At 48.7% G+C, this 9,533-nt stretch overlaps 1 protein-coding gene across 1 annotated transcript; it reads left to right on the top strand.

The window, feature by feature from the left end:
• Window positions 1-883: 883 nt before the first annotated feature.
• Window positions 884-9,526, top strand: Bmp2 (bone morphogenetic protein 2). The gene is made up of 3 exons (XM_055605659.1): window positions 884-953; window positions 2,043-2,392; window positions 8,140-9,526. The coding sequence occupies exons 2-3, from the start codon at window positions 2,050-2,052 to the stop codon at window positions 8,979-8,981; spliced, it is 1,185 nt and encodes a 394-aa protein (XP_055461634.1). The 5' UTR covers window positions 884-953; window positions 2,043-2,049; the 3' UTR covers window positions 8,982-9,526.
• Window positions 9,527-9,533: the final 7 nt, after the last annotated feature.

Below are 9,533 nucleotides of genomic sequence, written 5' to 3'. Positions count from 1 at the left end.
GCCGCTCGCAGCCCGCCCGGGACTGGCAGCCCGGGACGTCGCCTCCCCAGCCTCCGCCGGACGCCGGACGCCCTCGGGGCGAGAGGCGCGGGGCTCAGCCAGGGCTCGGCGGGGCCGGCGCGCCGCGGGGTGAGCTCCCGACCGTGCGCCCCCGGCGCTGCCCGGGAGCAGCGGGAGCCGAGCAGCGCCGCGCCCGCGATGCCGGGCCGCTCCAGGCGCGGAGGGAGCGCCCGGGGCGCGCGGGCGCTGTGAGTGGACCCCGGCCGGAGGCTTGGAGCGCCCGGGACGCGGCGGGACTGGCTGAGGATGAGCCCCAGGACGCCGGGGCTCCGCCGCGCCGCGGGCTCCGCCGGCGAGCGCTGATGGGGAGGCGCCAGCGTCGGGCTGAGGGATGCGGAGCGGCGGCCCGCCCGCCACCCAGATCTTCGCTGCGCCCTTGCCCGGCCCCGGCGTCGCCCGGGATGGCCGCCCCGAGCCAGGGGTCGCGGCCCAGCTAGCGCAGCGCGCCCGACCCTCGCCCGGCCCCGCGCCCCGCCGGCGCCGGTCCCCGAGGACGACGACAGCCGCAGCCTCGCCTCAGCCTTCCCTGCCCGGCCCTGCCGCGCACTCCTCCCCCTGCGTGGGGCTGTGTGTCAGCACTTGGCTGGAGACTTCTTGAACTTGCCGGGAGAGTGACTGGGGCTCCCCACGGCGCGCCGGTGTGTTGCCCGGCGGATCCAGTCTTGCCGCCTGCATCCCGGGCGCCTCTCTGCTCCTCGGCCGGCCGGGTCTACCCCACGACACCCGCCCCCCACCCCCACCCCCGGGAGAGCACCGCAGAAGGAGGAGGCGAAGAGAAGCAGCAGAAGCCCGGCCCCTGCTCCAGGTCCCTCGGACAGGGCTTCTTCCATGTGGAGACTCTCTCAATGGACGTGCCCCCGAGTGCTTCTTAGACGGACTGCGGTCTCCTAAAGGTAGAGGACACGGGCCCGGGCCCGGGGCGGGCGGGTGACACCTGTGCCGGCCTTGAGGTGCTAGGCATTGCAGAGGACCGGCCGAGGGCACGTAAACAGACCCAATCCCCGTGCACGTGCAGCGGGTCCCCAGAGGGGCCGCGCATCCAGAACCCAGGCCCCTCTGCCTTGCCCACCTGGCCTGCGCTCTTCCGCCGGCCCGTCCTCCTCCCCAGTTTTCGGTACATTGTTAGGGCTGTTAAGGACTTAATGGCTTTACAGAAGGGGGAAAAAGGTACAGAAATCCACGCAGAGTGTGGCCGGTGGATTTTACCAGTTGCTTGCAGACCGGGACTCCAGGCCTGAGAGACCTCCTTAAGTTACTCCTGAGACCCGGAGTTTGTCTTAAGAACTGGTCCCGTTTAGGAAGGTACTAAAACCTGGGGCTTTCGGTGTGTGTTTACTGACTGTGCGGATGTGTCAGTTTACACGTGCGCTCATAGAAAATATTCGCAAATAATTGCCAGAAGGTGCGTGCGTTTCTTGACTGCTGGGGGGGGGGGGTGTCTGGGGAAGGGGAGGGGTTCACCCTGAGGTTAGGGGCGTGGGCCACGATTTGCAAGTAGCGTCTTTTGTAGTAACCGAGTTTAGGGCTCACCGAATCTACAAGTTAGATGTCTACCAGGAAGTTAAGTTCTGCACGGCGCCGCTAAGGAAGTCACATGTGCATTGATGTCTGTTTATGTCCAAGTGAGCGCTGCACAGTGTAGTTCCATAAGAGATGCGGTGTCAGACCGGCTGGTGGCTTCCTAGCTTCCTGACCCCGGCCTTCCTGGGTGACAGACGGTCACTGTTTTTACTGGGAATGAACACCTAGCCCCAAGTGAGAAGTCCGGCAGGCGGAGAACAGGATAAGACACAGAGAATAGGACACCGCACAGGGACCTGGGGGCCCCCGTCCGCTGTGTCATGGAGGCTGTAACCCGCGAGCATGACATGCCAGGAGGGCATCCTGGAGAAGGCCGGCGAGCCCTGTGGGAGCCGGGGCCGCGGGGGCGGGCGGAGGACTGGGCGGGGAACGCGGGTGACTCACGTCGGCCCTGTCCGCAGGTCGACCATGGTGGCCGGGACCCGCTGTCTTCTAGTGTTGCTGCTTCCCCAGGTCCTCCTGGGCGGCGCGGCCGGCCTCATTCCGGAGCTGGGCCGCAAGAAGTTCGCCGCGGCGTCCGGCCGCCCCTCGCCCCGGCCTTCGGACGACGTCCTCAGCGAGTTTGAGTTGAGGCTGCTCAGTATGTTTGGCCTGAAGCACAGACCCAACCCCAGCAAGGACGCCGTGGTGCCCCCCTATATGCTGGACTTGTACCGCCGGCACTCGGGCCAGCCGGGAGCGCCCGCCCCGGACCACCGGCTGGAGAGGGCAGCCAGCCGCGCCAACACCGTGCGCAGCTTCCACCACGAAGGTGAGCAGGCGGCGGGCGGCGGGGCGGGGACGGCGGGCGGAGACTCGGCGGGCAGCCCGGGCCGGGCCTCCGCTAGCGCAGCGGACGGCCCTCCGGCTTCTGTACCGTCCCCTCTGTGGCCTCCGGCCAGGGATTCCCCGCTGGTGAGTCCGCACCCTTTCCTGGCCGGTAGCCCGAAGACAGACTCCTCCCCCCAAGAACTGGAGAGAAATCGAGGGATGGGGGAGAGGGTAAAAGGCTGGCTAGTCCCTACCCAGCTAAACGTTCGAGAATTCCACAGAAGGCGGAAGATTGGGGTTCCTCAAATCTGTTTGGAAACGCAGATCTGTGACTTGTGTTCACGCTGGAGTTTTAGGCTAGACAGAGCCGCGGGCAGAATGTTCCCAGATAGTATTAAATAACCAAAGTCCTGGGCCCCAGAGCATTCAAATTTACTGTTGATTTGGGCCCAGTTTGAGAAAGATTTTGAATCCCTGTCTAATCCGCGTGGGAGATCAATTCCACAATCCATCGTATTGTTTCCACAAAGTCCTCCCTTCTTGTGCTTGAATCTTAGTCTCCAAGTGGAGGCAGGGCAAGCCTTCAGATAAACGCTTTCTCCGCCGTCGCCGTCGCCTGCAACCTTCCTATGCAAGGCGATGGGTTTTTTCTTCTCTTTTATGAATATGGCTTCCCAACGTAGGATAATTCTGTTTGTTTCATCAGAAAGACATTTAGTGAGTTTGAAATGTCGTAGAGGCCTACTGAAGTCTCTTGTACTAAAGTTCTTAGGACAGTAAAAAAGAAAAGTGCCCCAGCTCAGTCCTGTGTGTGTCACTTTAAATGGTCTTTTGGCTTAATGCAGTCTAAATAGACTAGCAGTTCCTTCATATTCTGCAAGAATGCAGAGATTGTCTGTCAGTGAGCTGCGATTTATAGAACAGCGGGGAGCTAAGAGGAGAAGTTCCCTTTTTAAATTTTTGCTTTGCCTTGTAAAAATCTATGCTCTGAAATGGTAGCCCAACCCCCTTGCCCCTGCAAGGGATGGCTTCAACTTTGAGAAGTCTGGCTGGTGAGAGGAAAATGTGTCACAGGCAGGTCACATAGCCAGAGGTGTGTCCTCCTGGAGGCAGCCACTTTTGATGAGGGCACTCCAAAACCACCTCTTTCAGACTGGTCTCTAAAGTTTTCCTGGGAGCAAAACTCGGTTTTGAAAGACAGTGAGACCTCCTTCTGCTCTTCAGGTGTGTTCACTCTGTCTGCCAACCCTGAGATGATCCCCCGCCCAAGCTAACCTCTCCCAGTTGATAGTGATGGGAAGGATGTTTGTAGATTTAAAAAACCAACCAGCACAACTGTTTTCCCTGCTGCCTCTGGAAATGGAGCAGAAAAACTCTTTACTCATTCATTTGTCTTTTCTAGCATAAAAATCATTATTTGTAAAAACCAGGGAAGGTACTTTATCTTTGTTTTAACTAATCTAAGGGACTCATTTAAGGCAATTAAAACTTAAAGATCCAATTGAGAGATTCATCAATAAAGTCAGCGTATTTTCACTCTTCCCTTGGAAGCAGCTTGATAAAAACACAGGCAAAGCATTGTCTGTGTGTGACTTTAACCTAATGTGCTTCCGTTCATGACACAAACTTATCTTTAAAGGGGATCTTTCAGGTGTAAAGATGTATAGAAGTTATCGGCTTTCTTATAATAAAGTTGCCCTAACTTTATATCTTGGTGCAATCAGATAGAAGTGATAAGGCTTCTGGCTCAAGTCATAATTGAATTCATACACATTAAAGACATATTTTTTAAGAAAAATCTTAAGGACCCTATTAAAGAATTACCTGGTAGGCTTCTTCATAAATGCTAGAAATTGGCTTAATGGTATGTGGAGACAAGATATACCATGGCAGTCTCTCAGCCATTAGCAGATACTTCCAGACAAAATCTCCTGTTGAACATTTAAGTCCATTCTACCATGGATTTCATCATGGAGAGCACAGTCCTTGCAGAACCTCCCAGCCCCAACTGGCTGCCATTGCAAACAGTTTGAAATTACTTGATTGTGTTGGTGCTACAGAGACTTCTGCTTTTGTGGCAGATTGTTATACAGAAGTTTTCAAAGAGGGAGAAATCCTGTTGGCAGGATTGTAACTGCCCAGAAAATACCCGCAGGCTGGGACATCTCAAGGTCCCACTCTGCCTTGTGATGATGAAAGCATGGCCCGAAATTCCAGCGTGGGTTTGGATGGAGACACCCAGGAACGCCCCTAGCTACCTCTAGCTGTTGCAGGGTGCTTGCAAAGACCCTCTGGGGAAAACCGTTGTTCAGTTTGCAGATGTTCCTTTCCACTGATGCTTTCAATGTCTTTTGTTGTCACTGACCCTTTGAATGCCTTTCTCACTCCTCACCAAGCTGCTTTTGTCCTCTCTAGATGTGCCTTGGGGTATCTCACTCCTTGTTTAGAGACTCTCTCCTGGACCTTCAGGTCTTCCTCAGGGGAGCAGGGACCAAGGCAAGTTAGTGTCAACCACCAGCTCCTGCTTTCCTCTCCCACCACTCTCTGTTGCTTTAAAAATTAAAAGTTAATTCTGTGTATTTTAACTTTTTTTTTCCCTTTGGTGTGTCATATGATTTGTCCTGTAGAAAATCATGTGCACCCAAAGCCCCTTGCATTTAGTTGCAGGGGTAAGATGCAGCTGCTGATCTGGATTAGCCTCAGGCTTTGTTGTTGTTTTGATGGAGGGATGTTTTCTGTCCAAAAAGTGTTACAAAATCCTCCAAGCTTAATGATAACTTTTGAAATAAAACTTACCCTTCTTTAGGGCAGACAAGTAGCCAAGGAGAGCAGGGTCCAAACAAGGTCTGGTATCCCATTTGGCTGTGTCCCTTCACTTTTCTCTTTAGCTCTGTCTGCAAGTCCAAAGGGTTCTGGGCAATGTTTTGATCCTCAGGGCAAAACTCACTCTGCAGTTTCCATGTTATCAGGTACTGTTGCTTAGGATTTTATTTCTCTCCTACATTAGCTTGTGCCTGCCAATGGCCAGAAGCTGGCCATTCCAGTAGACTCAAGTTAACAGTTCTGTGACCAAGAGAGGTTCACACAATGGAGAAAGTCGAAGTTCCCTCTAATAAGCTTGTTAAAATTGATAGTTCATAGCACCAGATTTGTCACAAATAAATAAATAGATGGGCAGATAGATAGATAGGTTGATAAACTGATTGATGGATGATAGATGGCACATAAATAAGAAAAGGGAAAGAAAGAAACAAAAAAGCGAGCATTCAGCACAGTAGCTAATCTTTTATGGTGACATTTTTATATCATATTGTCCCTTTTCCTAGGGAATGGTCCCAAGTCAAGTCTTTTGGATTATTTTAAGGTAGAAAACTAGTCAATGTAGTATAGAACAGTGAGTCTGGGCTTTGTTACTGAGAGACAGTGAAATGGCACTGCTGCCCCCCTTTCTTGTTTTTTCAGCATTTCTGCAGCCACCATTCTCTCCATTTGGTTGAGAACTGGCAGGCTGATCCTCAGGTTGGAGACAGGTCAGGATCCTGAAATCACTTAGCAAGTTCAGCTGATTCAACAAGGGATATTTACAGAGAATTAACAGCTATTCCAGCCTCCAAAAAGTGTACATTACCTACTCTATGTTTTCAGAACCCCAGGCTTGCTGTGATAATTCGTAGAGGTCTTTTCCTATAATTTACATTATTTAAGGGAGATTTTCAATTTCCCACCCTCAAGATGAGGTTGAAACTTGTCCTTTGAAAGGAGAAAAGGTGCTGTGTGTCCTGACCCTGGAAAGTTGGCCTCCTTTGTTGAGACTTTCTGTAAATTCTTGACTTCTGCGTATTACTTCAATGAACAGTCACAGTAGATATCTTGGTATGAAGGATTGGATATTACAAGGCTTAGGCTGATGGAAATGCTGCTGAAAGATTGGAGACAGGTCTTTCCCTTGTCATTAGTTCTGGATAGGGCATTGTTCTCCTTTGTAAAGGCAACTTATTCTCTCTTGCAGATACTTCTTACCTCCAGAGTAACAAGCCACAGGAAGGGTTGTTTCTTTACTTCCAGTTGGAAGATGGAAATTTCATATGGCCTAATCTTGTCTTTATTTCTTGGACAGATATTTTACTTCAGTGACCTGTCTTCTGTATTTATCTTCGGTATTGCTTATTCACTTTTGTCCTGTAGTCATGTATGTGTCTGTAATCGTGTGTGTGTGTGTGTGTGTGTGTGTGTGTGTGTGTGTGTACTTAGAGTCTAACTTTTTCATTTTTGTTTGTGGGTTGGGATTCAGCAACTTTGTTACCATTGTGATTTTTCTGAGAACTGTTGTCAAATGGTGGAGCAGTTTGTGGAAGACTCTGGGTAATTGGCCTTTATACTCTGTCTTTACAAGAAATAATGGGCACCTCATTGTGCCAGTGTTAGGAGATGCTAGTGTGATTTGCTGTGATTGGGGTCACAGGGAATGCTGCTACTATTTTATATTTTCTATTTAAGGGCCTTAGGCAAAAACATTAGGGGACCCCAGAATGGTGACAAAAAGGCTAAATACAGTACTTCCTTTATACTTTCTAGGAATGTCCCTAGGAGGCTGTCCCATTAGCTGAGAGTGGAGTTCAGAATATAAATGGGTTCCCAAAGGTATCACCAAGAACTTTTTGGCAAACAGGTACAAGAGGACTATGAGGGATGCCCAGCTTGGCCTAGCAGTCTTCCTATCCAAGTAAAAACTTGAGAAGGTCCCCTGTTTGAGTTCCTGTCTGTCTTACTGTAGCCTGAATCCTTATTTGTTGGCTAACAAGAATGCCTCTTATCTAAAAGGTGCTTTACAAATGAGGAACATCCTATTGAACCTTGTCACTGAAGTGTGGTCCATAAACTTACAGTATCTCTTGCCTAAGCGCTTAATGGAAATGCAGGACCACAGGCCCTTTCCCAGTCCTACTGATGTGTAGGCCCGAAGTCTAAGAACATAGAGGTCATTTTGAATGAGTATGAGATGGGAAACAAGAGAGCAGGCAGTAGGGAGTGATTTCTCCTGGAATTCTTTATTGTTAATTGCTACAGTGTTCTAGTGCCACACATACCTTTCTAAAGAGCTACATCCCTGCGAATGCCTTTGTCTCTCAGAGTTCTGAGCAAAATGGTAGGGTGTGCTTTGCAAAATGTCATCATTGATGTTGAGTTTCAGAGTCTTTAATTAAGAGACTGAAATCTGTATATTGAGATTTGTAAATCATCTAAATTGTAGAGTAATGTTTTCAAATGCCGCTTAAAAGATTGACATTAAAGCTCGTTTTCTTAGTTAAGAAATGCAATAATTTCCTCAACTCCTCAGTCATTAGCCTTGAACTAACTATAGTGCTGACTTTTTTTTCCCATTAAAGTCTGTGAATTCCAAAGAGGTGTTTCACTATTTCCTTTATTATTATAGCTACCTAGAAGCTATATTCATATATTGGATTAAAAGCATAGCAATTACAAAGTTAATATGACCATATAGAAAAAGGAAGAGAGACTCCATTTTCATTTTAATTTTTTTATAGTGTTAGGCAGTAAACCCAGGGCCCTGGACAAAAGGCAGATACTGTATGTATCTCTAGGCCTGACATTTTTAATTTCTGGTTGCAAACTTATGCGGTTTAATTCAAACTGTGTATTGACGTTTTTGAGTGCTCATAAGGAATTAAGTTACCATTGGCTCTCTTACCAAATGCTTTCCTTTTCTCTCCACTTTGGTCAAACTAGAAGCCGTAGAAGAACTACCAGAAATGAATGGGAAAACGGCCCGTCGTTTCTTCTTCAATTTAAGTTCTGTCCCCGCCGACGAGTTTCTTACATCTGCAGAACTGCAGATTTTTCGGGAGCAGCTGCCAGAAGCTTTGGGAAACAATAGTTTCCAGCACCGAATTAATATTTATGAAATTATAAAGCCTGCAGCAGCCAACTTGAAATATCCCGTGACTAGGCTATTGGACACCAGGTTAGTGAATCAGAACACAAGTCAGTGGGAGAGCTTTGATGTGACCCCGGCTGTGATGCGCTGGACTGCGCAGGGACACACCAACCATGGCTTTGTGGTGGAAGTGGCTCATTTAGAGGACAAGCCAGGTGTCTCTAAGAGACACGTGAGGATTAGCAGGTCTTTGCACCAAGATGAACACAGCTGGTCACAGATAAGGCCATTGCTAGTGACATTTGGCCACGATGGAAAAGGACACCCACTGCACAAAAGAGAAAAACGCCAAGCCAAGCACAAACAGCGGAAACGCCTCAAGTCCAGCTGCAAGAGACACCCTTTGTACGTGGACTTCAGTGACGTGGGGTGGAATGACTGGATCGTGGCCCCGCCAGGCTACCACGCCTTCTACTGCCACGGGGAATGTCCTTTTCCCTTGGCCGATCACCTGAACTCCACTAACCATGCTATCGTACAGACGCTGGTGAACTCTGTGAACTCCAAAATCCCGAAGGCTTGCTGTGTTCCCACCGAACTCAGCGCAATCTCCATGTTGTACCTAGATGAGAATGAAAAGGTTGTGCTAAAAAACTATCAGGACATGGTAGTGGAGGGTTGTGGGTGTCGTTAGCACAGCAAAAATAAATAAGTAAATAAATAAATATATATATTTTAGAGAAAGAAAAACCCCTACTCCCCTCCTCCCCCACCAAAAAAACAGCTGACACTTTAATATTTCCCAATGAAGACTTTATTTATGGAATGGAATGGAAAAAAAACACAGCTATTTTGAAAATATATTTATATCTATGAAAAGAAGTTGGGAAAGCAAATATTTTAATCAGAGAATTATTCCTTAAAGATTTAAAATGTATTTAGTTGTACATTTTATATGGGTTCAACTCCAGCACATGAAGTATAATGGTCAGAGTTATTTTGTATTTATTTACTATTATAACCACTTTTTAGGAAAAAAAATAGTTAATTTGTATTTATATGTAATCAAAAGAAATATCGGGTTTGTATATAATTTTCCAAACAATTGTAGTTGTTTTTCAGTGTGTGTATTTAAGATGCAGAGTCTACATGGAAGGTCACTGGGCAAAGTGCTTGCACATTTGCTTCTTGTTTTTTGCAGCACTACTGTTAAAGTTCACAAGTTCAAGTCCAAAAAAAAAAAAAA

This window comes from Psammomys obesus, unplaced genomic scaffold, assembly GCF_907164565.1.
Source record: "Psammomys obesus unplaced genomic scaffold, mPsaObe1.curated_primary_1811, whole genome shotgun sequence".
Lineage (NCBI taxonomy): Eukaryota > Metazoa > Chordata > Mammalia > Rodentia > Muridae > Psammomys > Psammomys obesus.
Note: the sequence above shows the minus strand (reverse complement) of the source record. Positions and strands in the feature narration are given on the sequence as shown.